This window comes from Lipophrys pholis (genome assembly GCF_963383615.2).
Source record: "Lipophrys pholis genome assembly, chromosome: 4".
Classification (NCBI taxonomy): Eukaryota; Metazoa; Chordata; class Actinopteri; order Blenniiformes; family Blenniidae; genus Lipophrys; species Lipophrys pholis.
In genome coordinates, this window is record NC_137637.1 from 21,539,700 (window position 1) to 21,564,586 (window position 24,887).

The 24,887-nt window shown below is 45.2% G+C and overlaps 2 protein-coding genes across 2 annotated transcripts; one reads left to right on the plus strand and one right to left on the minus strand.

The window, feature by feature from the left end:
* Positions 1-4,761: 4,761 nt before the first annotated feature.
* On the minus strand, positions 4,762-6,028 carry LOC308108293 (vasopressin V2 receptor-like; the record flags this gene model as incomplete). The annotated part of the gene is made up of 2 exons (XM_080461122.1): positions 4,762-4,964; positions 5,188-6,028. The coding sequence occupies 2 exons, from the start codon at positions 6,026-6,028 to the stop codon at positions 4,762-4,764; spliced, it is 1,044 nt and encodes a 347-aa protein (XP_080317248.1).
* Positions 6,029-9,018: 2,990 nt separating this feature from the next.
* Positions 9,019-24,871, plus strand: vhl (von Hippel-Lindau tumor suppressor). Its single transcript, XM_080462211.1, has 4 exons — positions 9,019-9,453; positions 10,307-10,429; positions 10,762-12,472; positions 24,610-24,871. The coding sequence occupies exons 1-3, from the start codon at positions 9,267-9,269 to the stop codon at positions 10,953-10,955; spliced, it is 504 nt and encodes a 167-aa protein (XP_080318337.1). The 5' UTR covers positions 9,019-9,266; the 3' UTR covers positions 10,956-12,472; positions 24,610-24,871.
* The last annotated feature ends 16 nt before the right edge of the window (positions 24,872-24,887 follow it).

The window sequence follows — 24,887 nt, forward strand, 5'->3', positions numbered from 1 at the left end:
GTGCCATCATCTCCTTTTCCTATATGATAACATTTATTGTAAAATGTCAAATTAAACAAAATTTTCAACAATTCATGCTTCAAAAATATAAATACGACAGATTCCTCAGGGATTTCTGTATATATACTTTGTCGTTGCATTTCCAGTGTGTTTGGATTGTACATATTGTCTGTTGCAGTAGTATAGAGCCTTTAGAGAACATGCTTATTTTTTTCTCAATTTATTTAAGTGAGATCCATCAATCAGGTTCACTGAATGGAACAAGATGCTTTGCAAAGGCATGCTGCAAACCACAAAGCTATCAAGGTTTTTTTTTCTATGAGAAGTATAACGTACAAGTGTCAAACATTATCATGATTTCTATTAACTTTCCAAATCCGATGTCAACAAGTGATCAATTTATATTTGAGAACTATTTGATTATGTAATTCCATCTTAATTTACCAGAAGTTACCAATCACAGTTAAATGCCTGATAAAAGACTAAGGGGAGTGAATTATTAAAAGAAATTGTAATTATCACAGCAAAAGTCAAAGTGGTTCAATAATTCTAGAAGGCTCAAAACTGATTTTCAGGTAAGCGCTATACGGAGTCACTGAATGTTCTGTTAACCAACATTTTGTATTGAGATATATGTTTGTGTGTTTCAGTCAATAAGCAGGCTTTTCTCCTGACTCTGGAAAGCATGTCTTACTCGTCTGTTTTCTCCTTACGAAAAACATAAAAATTGTAGTTTTAATAAATCCATGACAACAAACTCACCCCATGTAACTTTTGCCTTCAACATAAGTTTATTTAAAATTTTAGAATGGGCAAATAAAGCTAAACAAAATTTCAGCAGACTGTCAACGTATTGAGGCCGCGACACACGGATCTGTCACGCAAATACACACATCTCTATATAACATCAACTCCCAAACTCATAGTTCCCAATCTTGACAGTCCCTAACGTCTATATGCAAACTTTTTGTTTAAGCTCATGGTGAGCTTCCTCTCATGTGTGGGATTCTTTCTTAATGGGCTGTCACACAAATAGTAGATAATTAACCACAACTCACCTTTTAGAACTCCGATGCAGATCATTGCTCTTCAAGTTAACTTTTGGTCGTCTTCAATAAAACTTTCTAAAAGGTCTCTGATTAATGCAAACCTGTAGCCCTTTCCTCCACATGAATAAATGAGCAAAGGAGGCCTGAAGGGGTGATTGTTTTGTCACGGTTGTTCACTGCATGTTCTTGTTGCCTGTTTCGCAATTAAGTTTGATGGAAGAGGTTTATGCCAGCATCTGTGTCTCACTCCATGTGATCGCCGTATGTGTGTTTACGTGTTGCAAGTCCATATTACACCTCATTATTTCAAATTATAGCCAATGTGCGTGTCATAAATAGACCCCAATGCTAGGCTGACGTAAAAGCTTGGGCTTATACAATATTGTTGTAACGTCCATTACAATTGAATACCCAAGTCTGACCCAGCAACAGCTAATCATTAAGATTCTGCAACAATTTGTGATGCATCGATCAGCAAAAACAAACTTGCAAAAAGGATCAAACTGAAGACATTTACAGTGACATATACTTATTTTATCTGAATGCTATCGGACTGTTTTCATGATAACACAGCTTCAAATAAATGAAAATATCAGTATATATTGCATCATATTGAGCTGAACCAAGTTAATATGGGACTATATATATCTGTCATATGTATGAGAAATTATGTAATCATGTCTGCGCCCATAAAAATAAATCCACATGGGAAGATCTCAATAACCTTCAGATTATGATTTTGCTCAGTCAGATGTGAGTCAGTCTGTGATGAAGGAAATGCAGGGATATGTTTATTGTGATTATATGTGAAGTCATGTTTGGGGTACAATTGTCTCCAATCTTTTCCACTGTGTTTTTCAGCACATTAAACAGTGACGCAATCACATGACACATGAGCATGAATACATTAGAAAAATAACATGTGCCTGGCCACGGACATGGAGAAGGCTCCATCTCCTCCACCGAGGATGTTAACAACAGAAAGAGAAAACAGTTTATATGGAGTTCTGTGTCTCAGATAATTGTCCTAATGTCATTTTCCAACCAATTTAAGTCACAATGTCTCTCACTAAGATTATTTTATATCTCTGTGGGGTCTTTTGTCAATCAGTTTTGCATCTCAGTGTCACTATTTGGTTTTAAATCCCTTCACATACATACATTTGACTGTTTTGGGTCTTTATATTTGATCAAAAGGCTGTTTATGGACCATTGGTGTCTCAGACATACACATAACTATGCGAAGCATTACAGTAATCCACTCAAAAAGTGTTTTTCTTACAATCACTGCACTTTTAACTTTGACGGAGGAAAACAGTAACAGTAAAGTTTTTCAGCAGTCTTTTTTACCCTAAACTTTCTTTATATTGATACAAAGGTGTGAATGAGACTTATCAGCTATATAATCACTTCTGGCCGTAAGCTTAAAAGCAAACTGAGTATAATAGATGGACAGATGTATGTCTTCATTCTGTTTTCCTCCAGACTGGCCTTTGGCCAAACATTTGCAGGACTTTTGTTGTTGCTGAAAACTCTTAATTTCTGGTTCAGGATGTATGTTTGGCTTTGTTGTTTAATACATTTAGCAGAAATGCAGACTCATTCCAACAAAACAAAACAAAAAAAAAACCCCATCATGCTTCACACAACATGCTTCTTCTCTTCAGTCTGTTTAATAGAGTCAAACATTTCCAGTTCATCATCAGTCCAGACTTCTTGTTTACACAAGCCTTCAGCCCAGTTTTCGGGGTTTTGTCCAGTGCTGTGTATCTGCTCTTCGCTCGGGCTTTGCTTGACGTCTGTGCGCCTTGCACTGAGTCCACTCCTGGCCAGACTCCTGCGGACGGTGGAGGGATGGACCAGAGTCCCGCAGCTGACCGCCAGCTCCGAGGTGATGTCGCTGCTGGACATCTTGCGGTTGCGGAGACGAGTCACCTCGATGTGTCGCTCGTCCGCTCCACTCAGCTTCCTGGGCCGGCCGCTGCGCCTCTGGTCCTCCACCCTGCCCGTCTCTTTGTGCTTGTGCAGGAGCGCCTGCACCGCACATCTGGAAACACCTGTCTGTCGCGAGATCTCCACCTGGGACAGCCCCTGCTGGTGCAGCCTCACCACCCGGTGTCTGGTTGCTAGGCTCACTTTAGCCATGATGACGCTTCGCGCTTCAATTTCACCACATAACGGCCACGTACCAGTTCTACAAAATACTGAATTAATGAGTGGGTGGACTTGGCTGAACGCTTCCCTACCATTTCCTGGAGTCTTCTACATTTTCTCTTTGGTGGCTACATGGCTGAGGTTTACGACACTGCCATCTCGCGACTGGACGGAGAAGAACATCAGGATTGAGAGAGCGTATGGAAAATACAATACCAAGATTCCTTCCAATATTGATGATGACGTTTTAACTATAAGATGTTTTCCCTTATACTCACCGGTAGATTTGTACTGTGGCCTGAAAGTGTAAAACACTACAAACTTCCGAAAGTACTTTAAAAAAAAAAAAAAAAAAAACACTACAAAATCAAGAAAACACTGCAAATTAAATAAAACACACCAAAAGAGAGAAAACCCTCCAAAATAAAGAAAACACCACAAATCCCCGAAAACACTACAAAATACCTAAAACCTAAAAAAAAAAAGAGTTGTTGAAGTGAAATATACAAGTCTTTGTCCTTGAATGAATAGATTTTGCATGTTAATAATTTTTACCACCTGTCAAATTGCTATGCTGCGCTCACTCTAAAAGTTTGGCAACAATCTGCTGACCAGTAAACTAGGCATTTGAATCTGGTTCATATCTTGGAATATGGAATGATAACGTGCCTTCACAGTGAGTGTTGATGTAATCCTTGTTTATGAAGCAAATCAACATCAGAATGAAAACCAAAATTTACCTGGATAGTATTAACAATAATAATGTCATATGAAAAGTATATAACCAGCCTATTGTGTATAAAATGCATAGACACAAGCAACCAGACAAAACAATTATAGCAACAGGACTTTATTTTATGACTGTTCCAAGAAGATGGTTATGACATCAACAGTATTTCACAAATCCAGTCACTCAGCAAGTGTCAACAGAACAGTTATTGAGCATAGAGAACATTTACCAGAGAAAATATTTAAAGTCCTTCGGAGGCAGAAAGATATTCATACTTTGAACAGTGCATTTAAGATTTGTCTGTGTTATATTAGAAAAAAAAACATTTTTGTAATCTCTTATACCGTTTGATAATATGGTATGATAATATTTGATGCAGGTTGTCACAAACCCTGATGCCTTAAACTTCACATCCCACTGAGGATTATTGATATTTTCTCACAGTGTAGGTTATTTCTGGCATTTTGTTCAATGGTTGATCCGGAAAAATGTCTTTCTTATTAGTTTTTTTCATCTCATCACTTTGAAAGATACACCTGCTTGTAAAAAACCCCCCCAAAAAACAAATCGACAATTCTCTCGAGAAGATTTGATAACATGGTCCACAGCAATGTTTTTACAGCATGGTGGTCCATTCAACCTCGGGATTGCTTCTTGTTTGTCCTCCAGCAACATCCATCAACGTTTTCACCCATAATATCTCCTTTCTGAATTGCATTTGGAAAGTACTTGTGGCGCCTCCTGTCTCCATGCATTGGGAAAGATACTCAGGGGCAACACTTCAAACACTTTTCCTGACAGGTGTGCCCTTTTTCAAAACCATGTCATTTAGTACTTGAAGTCAGAAGAAACGTTTTTGAAGCTCATGTATAAAGTGCTGACCAGTGTCGCCTCTTCGTGCGTCGAATCCTTACCGTATGAATACCGCCGGCACAACCTCTTGGGACAATGGCCACTGAAAAGAAGATAAATGCAGGGATTCGCGCAGCTGTTCAGGCTTGCCAGCAACATCAGGATGGTAAAGGTTGCAGCTGGAATAACAAAAGAAATGTGAAGTGTCACATGGTTGCACGGAAGCGCCCTGCATCTATAAAAAGCAAGTTTCTATTTGTGCGTAATTGGACGCTTTTACGCGCACATCAGGAGAATAAGGCAACTTTGTATTTGAGCCATCGGATAATTCATGTTATAATCGCACTACCACCAGAGCTTATTGTAGGTTATTTACACCCTGGCAAATATGAAATAACTTACTTTCTTTCGGTGCGTTTAAGTCCCACGCAGACCACAGCTGTACAGTGAAGAAAGGTGCCCAACACACTATATAAGCCAGTACTATGACCACAGTCATCTTTAGTGTTTTCACCCTGGCTTTGGACATACCGGCCACACCGCTGGAACTGGAGGACAGGGAAAAACCTGCGCCTCCCTGCTGCTGAGTCTTCTGGTACAGGTTGATTTGGATAGCTCGGCAGATGCGCACTTGACAAAAAACAACTGTGATAACAGGGAAAATAAAAATGACCAGTGTTGTCCAGGTAATGTACGTCTGCAAACCCCAAGGCTGGATGAATTGAGCCCAGCAGTCGTACACTCCGGGGTCAACCTCGACCTGTGAGAAGATGAAAACCTGTGGCAGGCTGCCCACCAGGGAAATCCCCCAAGCGACGCACACTGGGATATTCAGTCTCGTGCGAGTCCGCTGGAACTTGACCATGGGATTACAGACGGCTTGGTACCGGTCAACTGTCATCACCACGATCATGTAAGTGGAGGAAAACATGCCGAGAATTTGCAGGTACTTCACAAGACGGCACATGAAGTCTGTTCCGACAAATCTGTCCGTGATGTCCCACATGAGCTGCGGGCACACTTGGAAGAAAGCGACCACCAGATCGGCCAGACATAGGTTGAAGACGAAGACGCGCATCCTGGACATTTGTTTGCGCTGTCTCCAGAGGACGCACAGCAGGGCGGTGTTGAGGATCGCTGCGCTCACGAAGATGGCACTGAGCAACGCGATCTCCACCCTGGCCAAACTCTCATCTCTCGAATCATCTTCCTCCACAAACTCGCTGCCATTCAGAGAGCGCATTATCTTCGCCTCGTTGCAGGATTTAGACTCGGAAATTAGTCAAAGTGACTCTGCAATAACACATCAGAAAATGTTTTTACATTAAAACTATAGTTTTTCTCTCCAAATAAAATTTTGTCTACGTACCCGGTTTGGGCGTTTTGGACTATCATCTCCATGAAGAGTTTTGTGTGGCAAAAGTAGTGATCATCAACGCAATGCTGTGCGTTTTTCTTCCTCCCTTCACTTTTTCGAAAAACTACTGAAGGCAAATTTAAGTGTTTTGTTTGAAGCCAAGTTGAGCTTTGAAAAAAGTTTCCTATATGCTGGAGGTCCCTGTGCACCAGTATTTTTATATTGGATTGAAACTGGGAGGAGCTTACATTCATTAAGTTGTGTCGAGATAAGTCTGATTAGTATTCTGTGCAGACCAAAAAAGAAGCCGGAAACGACAGGGATAATAATGAAATGTCAGGCTGTGGGCCATTCGAGGTGACTTATTACTACCTTTGGGTTATTTCAGGTGATTTGACTGAGAGCTGAGTACAAGTTCAACCTTCAGATCCCCAAGACTTGCAGTGCAAAATGAATAGTGTCATGTAATGTTAGAATATAATCATAAAAAAAAGGATTTTGTTTTAGAATAAGTGATCAAAGAAATGTTCAGACCATTTAAAAACTCCTATAATGATGATGTTAACAATAATAATAATAATAATAAATAATAATAATAATAATGATAAATCCAAATGCACGTGTGTGTGTGTGTGTGTGTGTGTGTGTGTGTGTGTGTGTGTGTGTGTGTGTGTGTGTGTGTGTGTGTGTGTGTGTTGCCTTGTGATGGGGCTGATACAGAATATGGACAACAACAAGATTTAAGATTTAAGATTTAAGAAGCTTTATTGTCATTGTGCAAAATACAACGAAATTCCGTTTGTTGCATCACTAATAGCAGCAGCAGCATGTCACATTCTCATTTAAATAAAAAATAGTCTTTGGTAAGGTGCAGTATTGAAGTGCAAGTTCTTTTTGGGGGGGGGGGGGGGGGGGGGGGGGGTCATGATCCCCACAGCAGTCTCTTCACAGCCATGGGGAAGAAGCTATTCTTCAGTCTGTTGATGCGAGCTCTCATGACTCTGAGTCTTCCAGAGGGGAGGGTGGAGAACAGAGTGTGTCTTGGATGGGCGGGGTCATTGTGGATCTTTGTGGCCCGTCGGAGGAGCCGGCTCCAGTACATCTCCTCGAGGCGTGGTAGTGGGGATCCAATGATCCACTGAGCAGTCTTGATGACCCGCTGCAGTTGTTTCTTTTCGTTTGCAGTGCAGCTGGCGTACCGTACCGTACAACCGTAGGTGAGGACACTCTCTATTGAGCAGTGATAAAAGTTTTTCAGCAGAGGTGGAGGGAGTTTGTTCCTCCTCAGCATTCTCAGGAAAAAGAGTCGCTGCTGGGCCTTTTTAATGATGTGGGTGGTGTTCACAGTCCAACCCAGGTCCTCTGAGATGTGCAGTCCGAGGAACTTGAAGTTTTTGACCCGCTCTACTTCTTCCCCATTGATCCTCAGACCTGAGTGTGGTGTGGTCTTTGACTTACGGAAGTCAATGATAACTTCTTTTGTCTTCCGGGTGTTGAGATTGAGGTGGTTGTCACTGCACCAGGTTGCCAGTGCTTCCACCTCCTGCCTGTTTGGTGTTTCGTCATTGTTTTTGACCAGTCCAACAATGGTTGTGTCGTCAGCAAATTTGATGAGGGTGTTTGAGTCATGGATGGCGACACAGTCATGGGTGTACAGCGTGTACAAGACTGGACTCAGAACACAGCCCTGGGGAACACCAGTATTGAGGACGATGGTGGAGGATGTGGAGGTGCCCATCCTGACCTGCTGGGGTCTGTTAGTCAGGAAGTCCTTGATCCACAGGCAGAGGGAGGTTCCAAGTTGCAGTGTCTGCAGTTTGTTGATCAGTCGGCTGGGGCTGATGGAGTTGAAAGCAGAGCTGAAATCCACAAACAGCATCCTGATGTAAGTTTTGGGGCTTTCAATGTGGCTGAGAGCGTTATAGAGGGTGATGGCAACAATCGCCCTCTAACAATCAACAATCAACAATCAACAAACAACACACAACAAGCTACAATCATCATCATCATCATCATCATCATCATCATCATCATCATCATCATCATCATCATCATCATCATCATCATCATCATCATCATCATCATCATCATCATCATCATCAACCTTAAAGCCTTAAATAAAATAGATGACAGCAATGCTCTCATTTAATTCTGAGGTAAATAGCGACTGGGATGAATCGATTCTTCAATTTATTTTAACTGATTTTGTCATGTTTCATTGCTGTTTTACAATTTAAACCTTCTGATGACAATACGTGTAATTACTGTACATTACTGAAATGAAATGTGGTCGTGAGGTTAAAAGAATAAAATATATATTGAAAACCGACTGGTACGTTTCCCATTCTTTACCAAACTAAACCTACATGTAAAAAGTACAGTTGATTTGTCAATTGTAGGACCACTTCGGTATAATTTAGATCACATACTTTTCAAAACGGTCATGGGACCAAAAAGAAAATCTGTTTTAATATTCTGAGTGCAGATAATTGTGCAAGAACTTGGAATGCCATTTCCCTGGACTTTATCTCTGAGTTAATTGTGGATATACTTTTAGCTTTTGTGTTTCTGTTATCATTTGGTCTCCCTGCTGTGTATTTGTTACTCCCAATGTTTTCATGTAACTCTCGGGTATGCATTTGATACGCTACAATATTTAATCATGTTTATTCCATAAAATACAGCACAGGACAATAAACACAATGTAATCATTTGCTTCAAAGGCACCTGTTCTACCATGGAGCTATATCACAGTAAAAAAAATTTTTTAGGAATTATAGTTTGAAGCGTCATGTTGTGTTTTTGCTTCACACGCTCTGCACGTATCACTTCCCTGCTTCACGCCGCTCTGGACCAATCACAATGAAGAATACTGCGACGTCCGACAGATAGCCGGAAATGGAAACGTAAACAGTAGAAAACGTAGTCGAGAAGAAAGTGACGAATATTGTACTACTTTATTCTCCCAGTCGTAGTTGTATGTTGTTTTTTTGGGGACAGATCAGGCAACACTTCATTAATTCAATGAGTTTATCACGTCGAACTTTAACCAGCTGATAGCGAGCGTTAGCCTCGGAGCTAGTCCTGCGACGCTGTCGGCGGAGTTTTGGTGAGCAGCGCAGTGATGCCTCAGGAGGGAGAGCAGCCTCTGCCCCTGGTTCACTCCCTGAAAAGCAGAGTACCCGTCCACGCTGCGTTTTTTAACCACAGTCCTCGTGTGGTACTGCCACTGTGGATTAATTACCGCGGGGATCCACAGCCGTACCCCGTCTTGCAGCCTGGCACTGGACGAAGAATCAACACCTTCATCGGTAGGATGTTGTACTAATACAGCGATTAAACATCGCCAGTCCTCACTGCCCTATGTATCTATCAATAAACTTCTTAAATATTCCATGGATCTAGGAAAACATATAAAATGATATCCAAACCTATTTTTTATTATAAATGACAATGGTGCACCAAGACCATCTCTAATCTTTTAAAACAAACACCAATCTAACCCTGAAAACAGCTGGTATGTAAAAGAAAAGTGGGAAAAGGAACAATGAATCAATATTTCAGAGGAGGGATGGGAGAGAATATGTCAAAAACAAGGGAATTCAACCTGCTCGAACATGTGGAGAGAATGTAGGAAAAGCCACACCATGCCAGCCAGACACATTTCATAGAGTCAACTGTCTGCTTGAGAATCATCTTACAACTCAACTGTTGGGAAAAATGAGAGCGTCCAGGTTCCAGCTCAGAATACCTGGAGCTGTAGTTGTAATAGGTGAAGAGACGGTAAGAAGTCTGTTTTAGCCATTTCAAATTTTGCATAGGTTAGTCACAGGAAATTATTTGGAAATTGATAGCAAGTTTTTCTCTCTAAAATTTCTTTTTTCTTTTTTTTGTCTGCAAGTTCTTTGAGATAAACGATTTATTAGGTTTTTTTTGTGGACAGAGGCTTCACTAATAGACCCACCAGAACATACAAAAGCAGAAATAGGAAAATGACATTAAAACATTTATTTTAAATCGTATCAAATGTATATATAAATAGATGTAGTTCCTAAAGAAAAAAGGACCAATTATCTAAACACCTGTTAGTTAAATGTCCCCACTGATGGTACTGTGTTTCACTTACTTTATTAATCTCTTGTTCTTTGTATGTTTTCCTCTCAGGTCACCCATGGGTCTTCCGAGACGCAGAAACCGATGAGCCTCTGAGGGTGAATTGCAAAGAGCTATTTCTTGCCAAACCAGTTGAAGGTCAAAATCTTGTAATAGCTCATATAACTTTACCAGGTAAGATCAATTTGAAACTACCTGAAATATCACAGAAAGCATCTAATAATAATAACAACAATAACAGTCTAAATAATAAATTAATGGCTACAGATTCGACATTAAAATATAGTTTGTCTGTAATGATTTTTTTATATGTTTTATAAATGAAACTTTGATATTCACTATTCATATTTCAAATAGAATAAATAAATAAAAAGTGTTTGAATTCAGGGACCGTGAATATTAATGTTTCATTCAGGCGAAATGCTCGCTTCAAAAATGTTTGTGATTAAAGGATGAAATGCGCTTCTATTATTCTCATGCAGAACAACCGTTTGTATATTTTACAGTGTTTAGTCTCAAGGATCGTGCTCTTCAGGTCATTCGGCGTCTTGTACGTCCGGAGGACTACAGGAGGCTGGAAATAGCTCGGTGCCTCCACGAGGAGCTTGAAGATCGACCTTGTGTGCTCAAAGATCTCCACCGCATGAATCAGCGTGTAGAGCGGCATCTGCTGGAAAGGATCCAAGGACAGGAGGAGTGAGGCCTGAAACTGTCTGCATCTCTTCCACATATATGGAGCACTATATAGGACTGCACACTCAGTGGAAGAAAAGAGTGTAGAATTTATATTGAGGGATGATTTACAGCCGATGCTGTTATTATTATTATTATTATATATTCAATATGACAAAATGCCTATTAGATGGAGTGTTTGGTGTTGAGCTGATTACTGTCTTTATTTGACCATAAATGAAAAAAACATGTTCTAGTTCTTTTTTTTTCTCACCCTCAGTAAAGCTGATAAGGGTGATTTATGGATGTACAGAGGGATGGGTTGGTGGATGGATGTTTCTAGAACCAGATTCATTTGCAATCAGTTGCACTGAACGATTTGCAATTTCACCATCTTGTAGGAATATTAGGTGGAAGCCCTCCTCTCAAGTGGTTTAAAAGCTGGAAATTTCTGAGTATTTTCACTTTGGATATACATTTTGTAAACACATATGCTGGTAATATATTATTTTGAATACTTTTTTTTTTGGTTCTCTTTACACTGATCTCACTTTTCCTTCTTCTTGCTAGTCATGGCAGTGAACTGTTCAGCAATATTTAAAACAATTGTGTGATTCAAGCTCATTGTTCAATCAGACGGTCTTAGCTGGAACTGATTCCTCTGCTGCCTGAAATGTAAATATTTTTCTCTTTTGTTATTTTGCCACCTTGTTTTGAACATGTACAGTACAACTGTTTCCTACGCTTAAGGTGTTTATACGTACAATAGATCATGAAAGGATATTTTTCTCATGGGTTAGAATTGTCTCCCAAAGTGTATTTCTATTCAAATGTCCTCAGCTTCACATTAAGCAAGTTAATTTCTATAAAGCTAATAAATAAAACTAAATTTGGTGAATCAGGACCTTTTTAGTCACAAGATACAGCTCCAGTAATATCAACTTATGTTTTATATCTGAACAGATAACACGTCAACCTCTCCCAGTTATAAAGGGTGCACTCTGGGCTTTAGTCTAAGTTCCACATTGTTTTGGTGAAGCTGTAGCCATCCAGCTGTGTATACAGAGGATGTTGTGGATTCTGCTCAAGGTTCTTTCATTCATCTTAACATTGATGATCCAAATTATGCCCCGAGTTCCTCTCTGCACACAGTTCTCATGTAATGTTCTCTCCTGTGAACCTTGTGTTAATCCCTACTAAGACCAGGGTCATGTGGTTTGTTAAGAAGGGTTTTGTGTCCATATCACACTCGCTTAATGACCCTCAATGAGAACGTAGGCATTTGGGTATCTTGCGATTCAGATCACTGTCTTTTTCACGGCATATCATGAAGTTACAGTGGAAAGTCAAATCTGAAATAGTTTCTCTGTACAGGATGTGCTCCTCTTTCACGCTGCTCGACTCACATGACAATCCTTCAGTTGGTTGATTATGATGACACGGCTCCCCATGAGCTGGATGGTCTACAGCACTCTGCTATTTAGTTTGACACAAATGTCCTTTTCCAAACACACTGCACACTCGATTCCTCTGTAATCTGTTGGGGTCAGCGTGTGATCAGAATATGCAAATTACCCTAGTGGTAGGCTACCGGAAGGTTCTACCCTGTCAGAGGTAATTTACATATAAACGAATCGCCAAACAGAAGTAAATTGTTATTTACGGGTTGACAATTACTGATCACTAGCGGTAGGCCACCAAAGTAATGGATTACTGGAGTAATAGATTACTAAGGTAATGTACCAAGTGTAAGTTATGCAAAGCTATAAAGGTTGATTGGAGTAAATAGTCAGTTATCGGCCAACAGCTTTGAGCTAAAAAGGGTCGCCTGACGGGAGGAACCTCCACGGGGTCCAATCGCGAAGGCGGTCCACCAGTGGCACGACCGGTCAACAGGCGTGACGGGTCACTCCTTTGTTGACAACTGCGGGTCAGTGGCGTGACCTACCGAAGCGCCTGTGGACCCACAGGAGGCGACTCGCTGGAGTAACCGGGGAAAAGCTCAAGCTGCGAAGGCGTCACAAATGGCTATTGACCTATCAATGAACAACGGTACTTGATTACGAGTGATGATTAAATTACGGAGAGCAACCTATGATTCAAGTTATCAATGAAACAAACCTGCGATTTGTAAGTCAATAACTGAGGGGAGGCTGAATTACTTCGGTGGAGTGGACCACCGAAGGTGATCTGCAAGTAATTTAGAATGGATTGTTAATCAAACAAGTTTGGTTATTTATCTAATAACAATCGGGAGTAATCAAGGAGGAGTTGGAATTAATTAAGTAAAGTCGGGGTTTACTAATTAAATACAATGAGTTATTTGAATGAGCTAAACCATTGAAATTGAATTAAATGCAGTTAGGATTATTAATTGGATAAACTTGCGCTTTATGAATTAATAATACTGGATAATTGGATGCTGAGATGCACGAAAACCACTTAAAAATGATTAAAAGCACTCTTGAGTATTAATTGAATAAATTGACTAATTTATTAATTAATAAAGCATACAAACTATCTATCTGCAACAAAAATAAATGAACAATAGCTTAGAGACAATTCAAGTTGTGATTAGGTTAACTGGGTAACAGATCAATCAATAATAGTGCGGGTAATTAACCACAGAAAATGCGATGAAACACTTAAAATTATTTAAAAGCAATGCGGGTTATTCCCGTGGAAAACCTGCATTCATTCGCCAACGCCTCCTAGGTGTGTTAAATTACCCAAAGCGTTAAAATCATTGAAATTGATTTAAACCATTCAAACTATTAATCAATTGAATATTACCGTTACTTAATCAAAGTCGGGGCACCAGCTGAAGTTAGGGTCTTAAACGAAACATCAGTCTTAAAAAAGAAAGTTCAATTAAAATGTTTAAATTATTATTTCTGATTGAAATGATAATCGCAATTTAACTGAAGCAGGAAAGGAAGGCTGTAAATCCGAGCACTGACTGTTACAACCAGCAGTTGTCGCTGAAAAGCACACAAAAACCACCAAGAATCGTTCAATTCAACTATTAAGTGTTTATTAACAAACGTCTATTCCTAAATCATCAATCTATGAATCACATCTAATCAATAAACATCAAGCAAGATCTCATAAAACAACACAATACAAAACAAAGCCAGCTAATAAAGTGTGTGTGTGTGTGTGTGAGTGTGTGTGTGTGTGTGTGTGTGTGTTCGAGTGTGGGGGAGCGATGTGTGTGAGTGGGTGTGTGTGTGTTCGAGTGTGGGGAGCGATGTGTGTGTGTGTGTGTGCGGGTTTGTGGAGCGAAAGGGGCGTGACTTGGTGAGAGGGTAATGACCACGAACGTCCACCAGAGGGAGGTAGACGTCGGCGGTCCGGTGTAATCACCCGATCTGGCCACTAGGTGCGCGTCGGCGCGCGGGGCAGTTGTGATGACTTAATGCAACCACCAGATGGCGGTACGAGCGGTTGCAATTACCCACGCGACTACCAGAGGGCGCCAAACGGCTCGGCGACCCGGCGAGGAAATCGATGTGATTACCCACCCGGTCACCAGAGGCGCTCGGCGTGCTCTGCCTGGGATAGCGTGACGTCACTGAGCTCCGCACGGGCCGTAGCCGTCGGGAGCGCGCCGGATTCCTTGTGGCCGAGAAATCCGAGCCGCAGTGAACTACACACGGTCCCAGGGACGCACTGAAAGGAGGCGCTTGGAGGCAGCGGCGGCCGTACCGTGCGCTGGTTAGTGAACAGGGAAACAGAGGAGAAGAGGAGAGAGAGAGAGGAGAGAGGAGGGGGTGTCTGACTGTGTACACTGACGCGACCGCCTCAGCTTACACGTACAGAGTCCAAAAACGGCTGTTCAGGCAGATATGGACTCTGGGAGCAGAAGCGTGAGCTGAGGATGAGGAGGCTCGCGCGTGCGTGCGATGATTCGCGTGGATGGCCGTCCACGCGTAGACACAAAAGTACTCAGAAACAGGGATCGGCGTCCCAAAGTTACAAGTACCAACAATAAACACACAGCAATAATAATATCACGTTATTCTAATTCCTGCCCAGACTCTAAGCCTTACTTGGTTGGACGAGGGGGAAACGTGCTTCCGTGGCCAGGTGAAATCCGTCGATTTGTGGCCGCGGGCGGTTCTCTGGCGTCCCAGAAAATAGAGACCTGACGTGGACTACGGAGGGGAAACCCGTAGTGTGATCCGAGGGGCGATCAGCAGCTTCTTGCGATGAGGGGGGGAGTGAAGAAGCGATGCTCAGGTCGGTCTGCAGACGAGCGTGCGGTTGCAGCGCGCGCTCGGGGTCCGGAGGATGCAAACAAAAAAAGGAAGAAAAAAAAGAAGGGGAAACCAAAAATAAAGGGAATTCCCGCTTTTCTTGAGCTCGTCCAGCGAGGTGAAGAAAATTCAGGCCCGGTCCAGGTGCGTTAACACGAGGCGCTTTGTCTCCTTACGAAAAGGTGCGTCTGGGTTGACGCGATTTCGTTTTGGAAGAGGCTGGATCTCTTCCCGGGCCTGAATTTATACCGTTATGATGTCTTCCGGGCTCCCCGCGGCGTTGGCCGTGGTTCAGCCAATCCACGCGGGGTTGGCTTGCGCGTCACCGGGCCGGTGACCCGGTGATGACGGGATTTTGGGTCCCCCTGCCGTCGAGCTGCAGTGCCGCAGCTAGAGGAGGGGGGACCCGGGGGCCCCCCAGGGGGGGGTCATGTGATCAATGGCGAATTTTCCAGGGTTGAGCACATGGTTTCTTTGTTCTCAAAGAAACGTGGCTCACCCCCCTCCTCGCCCCCCCCCCCTTCCTCATGAGGGTGAGTGAACAAAGGATTTTGGCTCCAACATCCCCCCTTTGTTCCGAAGAGTGGGATGCAGGTCACAGTCTTGGGAGCAAACCTGGGCCGAACAATCCATAGAATCTGTGAACGTCCCCATGTCCTGTGAAACATACTGTCCTTCTCTGTCCACCAGTTCACATGTGAGGTTATTTCCTGAGCAGGCTGGGCTAGTCTGGGCAGGCTAAGGCTAGTCTGGGCAGGCTAAGGCTAGTCTGGGCAGACTTACTATTTCTATTCTAACTATCTAAGCACACATACATTTCATTTCTTAAGGGTCGTCACCAGTGAACATGAAAGAGGTAGGAAAGGGACAGGAGAGTGAGAAATAGGAAGGGAACGGGTGGTTAGGAAAAGGGTTAGTAGGCCGTGCCTTCACCTCTTGGTTGGGTGAGGGCTGGCCTATTGTGTGTTTGTGGATGGGCCCACAAAACGTGGCGAGACCAGGGTCAGGGAATCCAGTCGGGCCTGTAGTTTCTGGATGTACTTGTACATCGCGTACGCCACTACGGCCGTGATGATCCAGCCACTGAGCAACATTCCGAGCGCTGCCATGCTGATGGGATGGTCTTGGTATGGGTGTCCACCTGCCCGCCTAGGGAAAGTGGCTGAGAGCCCTGTGGGCTTTAAATTGAATTTAATCAATTTGGTTCCCTCAGCCAGAAGCTGGCTTTGGAGGGTGGCATCAATTGTGAAATTGTGCCCGACGAATGCATCCATCATCTCAATCTCCACCTCGTGTCGGTCGGCATCGAGATGATGGGGGATTATGTCGTCAATGTGTACTGTAGCCCCTGGTGGGACATTGAGGAATATTGTTTGATTGGGCAGGGTGAGCTTGGTGGCTATATCATGGCGGTCGTAGGACATGGTCGCTTCAGAATGAGGTGTGTTGACGAGCCATCGACTACCTGCTCTCTCTACTCTGGTCTCGGTTCCTTCATCTTTGATGGACAAACTACCTTGACATTTCTGCTCCGGGGCGTCTGCCCTCAGCCCACATAGATAGTTGGTGACATCTCTAATGAAAGGGTTGCTGGGACAGATCCAGTGAATGTCTTTGGTGTTTGTGCACATGCTGAGATTGGGGACCAGGTAGAGTGAGGGGTTGTCGTCGTGGTAGGCGAGTGTGGGTGGCGTTCGGAGGTGTACGTGTGTGTTACCCTCCCAGAATCCCACATTCAATACGGTTTTTAAACGGTACACATTCTGCTTTTCAATGATTGGTAGGTTTAGGATAAATCCTAACTCTAGGTTCTGTGGGTTCACAGAGATCGGAATAGCACTGCCGAGACTATATGCCAGATGTACCTGTGAAGGTTGTACAACAGTGGTGGTAGTGGTCTTGAGAATCTGTTCAACCAGTGTTAGTGGAACTAAGTACGTGGGGATCTTCCCGGTACTGAGGCTACTCACGGAGGAACTGACTTCTCTAAGGAGATCTTGCATAAGATCCCTGACTATTCGCACATACGTTATGTCCTCACTGACGATACTTGACAAGGTTGTTAAGGCATGCAAGGTGTTATTGATTAAAGCAGAATGCAAGTTTACAGTGAGTATGGTTCCCTGAACCGTTTTGGTCAAGCCTTGTAACTGTTCACTCTGTATTAGGAGTCTCTGTTGGATTTCCGGCATTTCTTCTTCGAGTTCCCCGACATGTCTCTGAAGGGCCTTCAGGCTGACCGAGTTGGCTGCGGAGAGGCCAATCGAGAACAGCGAGCCGATGCCTGCTGCTGCGGAGAGCAGTGCACCGAGGAACCGCTTGGGTCGCTTACCGTCGCTGAGGTCTTTCTCAGTGACCATGAATTTGTCCAACTGTTCAAGCATGTGAACCGTTGCCTGTTTCGCATGCTCGATGGTGTCGGTGGTCTGGATTAGCAGGTAGGCTGAGCGGTTGGTTAGCTCTAGAAGGGGTGTGCCACAAATTGTCAGGCAAAGGTCAGAAAAGCACGGTAAGGGTTGAAAGAATGCTTGTGGGCCAAGCATCCTCTGCCCCTTGAGCAGTGCGAGACGGATTGGGAACCCGGCTGTCCGTGCTGGAATTGTGGCTTCCAACTCACTAGCAGCGTGACACGCCTGCGGGATCGTCTGACCGGATGCCATTTGCTCCGGCTCGGTCGTCAGATGCTGCGTGTCCGCGCTCGCCAGTGACCACAAAACCTGGTTCACGGCGTCCAGCTGGACTCCAAGCCTGACAAGGAGATCCGCTCCTATGTGACAAGGAGGGCGGAGCTGCGGGACGACACTCATATAGTGCATGGCTTTCTTCTGCCCTATCTGCACGGAGAGGGCACATACACCAGTTGCTTTGATTAGTGTCTGCGGCGACCCTGCAGCAAGCAGGCGATGGCTGTGCTGCACTTGGACAAGGAGTGCGTTGTGTTGGCACAGATCCTTTAGAAGATCGGCATCAATGGCAGATTTCTCTGACCACAGAGCCAAGAGTGTCTCTGGGACCAAGGTCCCATTCAGGTGTACCCCCCCCACGATGTGGGGATTGTATAGTGGAGATCCATCGTTCGCCAGTGCGCATAGGAATGATGGATGCTCTCTCAGAGACTGATAGCTCCTAGACTGCCGCGACTGCTGGCCGTCAGGGAGCATGACAAGAGGGGTGTTTGAGCCAGATTCTTTGGAAGGCGTACACATGGGATTAGAACTTCTGGACTCGATGGCAGCGTTCATGCTGTCAGAAGAGGGAGGGTCCATGTCTGGACCGATTCGAGTCGGGTTGCGTACTTGGGCCCAAAGGTACCCGCGACGGCAATCGATCAGTGGGGCTAATCGGTTAAGGAGATCTTGGCCAATGAGTAATGGTTCTGTGTCCAGCGTGGTGACATAGATGGGATGCACCAAAGACATCTCTTGGAAAGTGACATCCACCCAGACGCGTTGGGTGATGGGTGAAGTGTCCTGAGTGAAGCTTCTGATGTTAATGCTGCAAGCTTCGACCTGCAGTGGCTTTCCAAGAGACAGCAGAGCTCTCGCAAGCTCGGCGAAGGTGGCTGAACACATTAGGCTTATTTCGGACCCGGAATCTAACAGCGCGAGGGCGTTTACACATCCTCCCACCACCACGGATGTGTAGATGCGGTTGGCGTTCTCTCGGTGCACGAGATTGCCTAAGAAAGTCAGGAACGGCAAATCGGTGGACTGGGAAGCTGTCGTTCTTGAACGTTCTCCCGCCTCACCTGTTTCTCCCCCCCACCCGACAAGGTAAACCTTGTTGGTGGTGGGTCGGGGCCGCCGCTCTAGTCAGGAGGGAGGGGGCCTACGTCCCCGTCCCCTTGAGGGGGGGTGGCGCCCCCTTTGGTTGGACAGGTCCAAGTTCTGTACAGCCTCTTTGATGCAGGTTTGAACCCACTGCTGTAGCTCAGTCTTTAACTGGTCAGCTCTGTAGCGACCGTGGTCCCTTTCCGAACCTTTCATTTTCCACTTTGAATTCGGGTCGGGCCCTTTCTTCGGTTGGAAGTTTTGTTCTGACCTGGCCCATTTTCCACCCTTTTGATTTGGTTGTGCGCCTTTCTGCTCAGACGGAGAGGGTGTACCAGACCCTCCTCCAGCATTCGTTCTGGGTGTCGGCAACTCATCGCCCTCAAGCCTCAAATCCGTGTTTTCCCTTGGCTCCATTTCCAGGACCCTCTGGTCAATGTCAGGCTTCTTACCCGGGCATTGACGCAATTCCCACACCATCTGCGCGTGCTGGCGCAGTTCCTTCATGGTGGGTTTGGCGGTCCTGCAAAATAGAGCCACATCGAACCTCCCACTGTCGTGGAGGTTGTTGACAAACAGAGACTTGAAGGCGTGATCTTCCTCCAACCCCGGTGCATTGCGGCCTTGGAAGTAGGCCACTCGTAGGCGCCTGTAATACTCCTTTGGAGGTTCAGACTTCCGTTGGGTGATCGCGAATGCACCAAACGTTGCCGAAGCAGGGTCATTGTACAATGAATACTCTTCCCGGAGAGCCTGGCAGAGGGTGGAGTACCGGTCTCGGGTGTCTGGCGGCAGGGATTCCATGAAAACATGGACTGTTCTGGACGTTGTTTTCCAGAGAAGCTTTAGCTTCTCCCGCATGGAAGGACGTGCGATGTCGAGGAGGCAGCGTTCAACCTCACGGAGGTAGTCCTCGATACTCGCGTCCTTGTTGCTCGGGTCAAAGCGTTCGATGTCCTTTGCGAGGGATTCGAGCTGGCGGGTCCGGACATCCCACCCCCTCACGGGACTGGGGCCGTCAGAGTCCTCTGACGACAGTTCCCCGTGGACTGCTGTCTGACGCGGGTCGGGGCCGCTAGGGCCATACAAGGGAGGTCTACTGGGGTGTAGAGGCACCCTCCTGGACCCCTGCTCCCGACTGCTAGCGTCGCGTGGGGGCTGCAGATGGGAAGGAGTGGCGGAGTCGTCGAAGCGCACCGTGCTGCGGCTGCGCGTGGGCTGAAAAGAATCACCATCTAAGCTATATGAGGCGTCATACCTCTGCGTTGTGGCGCATGAGGAGTCGATAGTGCCAGACCTCTCTGGCGAAGCCAGATTACGACGACCCCAATTAGGGTCACGTTGCGCACCTAGGGTGGCAGTGTAAAGCTGGTGTCGGAGATTTTCTTCCCTCTCCATGCCCATCGCGATTAGCGACTGAGCTTCTTCTAGGTTTTCCTTTAACTCCTGGATCTGAGGCTCACTCTCTAGTGTGCACTCATCGACCTTCGTCTCCTTATGAGGAGGCAGAGCCCGTTGCTTCTCGGGCTCTGAAGGCTGATCCTCGTCCTTGGAGGCGTCCAGCTCCTGTCGGAGGCGAGCGTTGTCCTTGGATAGCCTCTGGTTGTCCAGACGCAGCCGATCCGTACGCTCCTCCGCCTCCTTTGACTGTAGCTCTGCTCTACGCTGGTAGAGCAGGCTGATCTGGCCCAGGACGTCCGGCACTGTACGTGCCGGCTTGTCCCCTGGGTTGTTGACAAAACTTACCAGCTCTCGGATCTTTTCTTCGCAAATCTCAACGCTGTAGCGTTCGAGATTTGCTTTCTCCTCCAAGGAGAGACGGACGAGGTGGGACACCACGTCTCGTATGGCCGGCTCAGTTAGCACCGGCGGAGCCTCGGCTCCCTGTGCCCGGGAACTCTTACCCTCCATTGAGTGGTTGAGATTTACGCCCGAAGTCAACAACGTTAGCTGTGGTTAACGGCAAATTAGCTTTGCTACTGCACAGGTAACGGCTGTACCTGTGTCTTACAAACCTCTCGGTTTCGTTAATTGCTCGAGCTGCACCCTATCCAAGTTAGTCAGATGCGTCTAACACCTTGGCGAGCAATATTGTTAGTGTCTATTAATCGTAGTCAGAAATCTTAACACAGCGTGTTAATCATGCGTAGAATGCAGGGAAAGCAAGGCACTAACCACTTCACAACTGATTTCACACCACAAGTGACTTTGTTCGACAGTGCTGAAAAAGTGTATCTTGAAAACCAATTCTGGGAGAATAAAGTTAACGGCTACACCTTAAGTGAACGATTCAGGATTATTTTGTGCAGTTATTCGTAACAATGCTGGTTTACAACAGCCTCACACGGGGCACCATTATGTTGGGGTCAGCGTGTGATCAGAATATGCAAATTACCCTAGTGGTAGGCTACCGGAAGGTTCTACCCTGTCAGAGGTAATTTACATATAAACGAATCGCCAAACAGAAGTAAATTGTTATTTACGGGTTGACAATTACTGATCACTAGCGGTAGGCCACCAAAGTAATGGATTACTGGAGTAATAGATTACTAAGGTAATGTACCAAGTGTAAGTTATGCAAAGCTATAAAGGTTGATTGGAGTAAATAGTCAGTTATCGGCCAACAGCTTTGAGCTAAAAAGGGTCGCCTGACGGGAGGAACCTCCACGGGGTCCAATCGCGAAGGCGGTCCACCAGTGGCACGACCGGTCAACAGGCGTGACGGGTCACTCCTTTGTTGACAACTGCGGGTCAGTGGCGTGACCTACCGAAGCGCCTGTGGACCCACAGGAGGCGACTCGCTGGAGTAACCGGGGAAAAGCTCAAGCTGCGAAGGCGTCACAAATGGCTATTGACCTATCAATGAACAACGGTACTTGATTACGAGTGATGATTAAATTACGGAGAGCAACCTATGATTCAAGTTATCAATGAAACAAACCTGCGATTTGTAAGTCAATAACTGAGGGGAGGCTGAATTACTTCGGTGGAGTGGACCACCGAAGGTGATCTGCAAGTAATTTAGAATGGATTGTTAATCAAACAAGTTTGGTTATTTATCTAATAACAATCGGGAGTAATCAAGGAGGAGTTGGAATTAATTAAGTAAAGTCGGGGTTTACTAATTAAATACAATGAGTTATTTGAATGAGCTAAACCATTGAAATTGAATTAAATGCAGTTAGGATTATTAATTGGATAAACTTGCGCTTTATGAATTAATAATACTGGATAATTGGATGCTGAGATGCACGAAAACCACTTAAAAATGATTAAAAGCACTCTTGAGTATTAATTGAATAAATTGACTAATTTATTAATTAATAAAGCATACAAACTATCTATCTGCAACAAAAATAAATGAACAATAGCTTAGAGACAATTCAAGTTGTGATTAGGTTAACTGGGTAACAGATCAATCAATAATAGTGCGGGTAATTAACCACAGAAAATGCGATGAAACACTTAAAATTATTTAAAAGCAATGCGGGTTATTCCCGTGGAAAACCTGCATTCATTCGCCAACGCCTCCTAGGTGTGTTAAATTACCCAAAGCGTTAAAATCATTGAAATTGATTTAAACCATTCAAACTATTAATCAATTGAATATTACCGTTACTTAATCAAAGTCGGGGCACCAGCTGAAGTTAGGGTCTTAAACGAAACATCAGTCTTAAAAAAGAAAGTTCAATTAAAATGTTTAAATTATTATTTCTGATTGAAATGATAATCGCAATTTAACTGAAGCAGGAAAGGAAGGCTGTAAATCCGAGCACTGACTGTTACAACCAGCAGTTGTCGCTGAAAAGCACACAAAAACCACCAAGAATCGTTCAATTCAACTATTAAGTGTTTATTAACAAACGTCTATTCCTAAATCATCAATCTATGAATCACATCTAATCAATAAACATCAAGCAAGATCTCATAAAACAACACAATACAAAACAAAGCCAGCTAATAAAGTGTGTGTGTGTGTGTGTGAGTGTGTGTGTGTGTGTGTGTGTGTGTTCGAGTGTGGGGGAGCGATGTGTGTGAGTGGGTGTGTGTGTGTTCGAGTGTGGGGAGCGATGTGTGTGTGTGTGTGTGCGGGTTTGTGGAGCGAAAGGGGCGTGACTTGGTGAGAGGGTAATGACCACGAACGTCCACCAGAGGGAGGTAGACGTCGGCGGTCCGGTGTAATCACCCGATCTGGCCACTAGGTGCGCGTCGGCGCGCGGGGCAGTTGTGATGACTTAATGCAACCACCAGATGGCGGTACGAGCGGTTGCAATTACCCACGCGACTACCAGAGGGCGCCAAACGGCTCGGCGACCCGGCGAGGAAATCGATGTGATTACCCACCCGGTCACCAGAGGCGCTCGGCGTGCTCTGCCTGGGATAGCGTGACGTCACTGAGCTCCGCACGGGCCGTAGCCGTCGGGAGCGCGCCGGATTCCTTGTGGCCGAGAAATCCGAGCCGCAGTGAACTACACACGGTCCCAGGGACGCACTGAAAGGAGGCGCTTGGAGGCAGCGGCGGCCGTACCGTGCGCTGGTTAGTGAACAGGGAAACAGAGGAGAAGAGGAGAGAGAGAGAGGAGAGAGGAGGGGGTGTCTGACTGTGTACACTGACGCGACCGCCTCAGCTTACACGTACAGAGTCCAAAAACGGCTGTTCAGGCAGATATGGACTCTGGGAGCAGAAGCGTGAGCTGAGGATGAGGAGGCTCGCGCGTGCGTGCGATGATTCGCGTGGATGGCCGTCCACGCGTAGACACAAAAGTACTCAGAAACAGGGATCGGCGTCCCAAAGTTACAAGTACCAACAATAAACACACAGCAATAATAATATCACGTTATTCTAATTCCTGCCCAGACTCTAAGCCTTACTTGGTTGGACGAGGGGGAAACGTGCTTCCGTGGCCAGGTGAAATCCGTCGATTTGTGGCCGCGGGCGGTTCTCTGGCGTCCCAGAAAATAGAGACCTGACGTGGACTACGGAGGGGAAACCCGTAGTGTGATCCGAGGGGCGATCAGCAGCTTCTTGCGATGAGGGGGGGAGTGAAGAAGCGATGCTCAGGTCGGTCTGCAGACGAGCGTGCGGTTGCAGCGCGCGCTCGGGGTCCGGAGGATGCAAACAAAAAAAGGAAGAAAAAAAAGAAGGGGAAACCAAAAATAAAGGGAATTCCCGCTTTTCTTGAGCTCGTCCAGCGAGGTGAAGAAAATTCAGGCCCGGTCCAGGTGCGTTAACACGAGGCGCTTTGTCTCCTTACGAAAAGGTGCGTCTGGGTTGACGCGATTTCGTTTTGGAAGAGGCTGGATCTCTTCCCGGGCCTGAATTTATACCGTTATGATGTCTTCCGGGCTCCCCGCGGCGTTGGCCGTGGTTCAGCCAATCCACGCGGGGTTGGCTTGCGCGTCACCGGGCCGGTGACCCGGTGATGACGGGATTTTGGGTCCCCCTGCCGTCGAGCTGCAGTGCCGCAGCTAGAGGAGGGGGGACCCGGGGGCCCCCCAGGGGGGGGTCATGTGATCAATGGCGAATTTTCCAGGGTTGAGCACATGGTTTCTTTGTTCTCAAAGAAACGTGGCTCACCCCCCTCCTCGCCCCCCCCCCCTTCCTCATGAGGGTGAGTGAACAAAGGATTTTGGCTCCAACAAATCTAACCAGCTAAATACACCTGATTCATTCTCATCTACAAAATGTTCCTTGGCCTGTTTTCCCCCCATCATCTGTAGCTTGCTTTTTACATTAAACATTATTACTGGAAGAGTTCTTCTCCAACTTAGCATTAACCTTTTCAATAATCAACATCTATATATTGAACTAACACCCCCCTGCCCCCCTTTTGTTTCTTAAGGTATTTTGATTTTACTACTGTTACTAATGTTTTCTTTTTCAGTCAAAATTAAATAAAAACATAATTTGTGGTGTCGACACACGAAATT

Bases quoted from the DNA above. Each gene is read 5' to 3' on its own strand.
- vhl (XM_080462211.1), top strand. From the start codon at position 9,267: ATGCCTCAGGAGGGAGAGCAGCCTCTGCCCCTGGTTCACTCCCTGAAA. The intron at 9,454-10,306 runs GTAGGATGTTGT...TTTTCCTCTCAG, and splicing joins AAGAATCAACACCTTCATCG to GTCACCCATGGGTCTTCCGA. The intron at 10,430-10,761 runs GTAAGATCAATT...TATATTTTACAG, and splicing joins AGCTCATATAACTTTACCAG to TGTTTAGTCTCAAGGATCGT.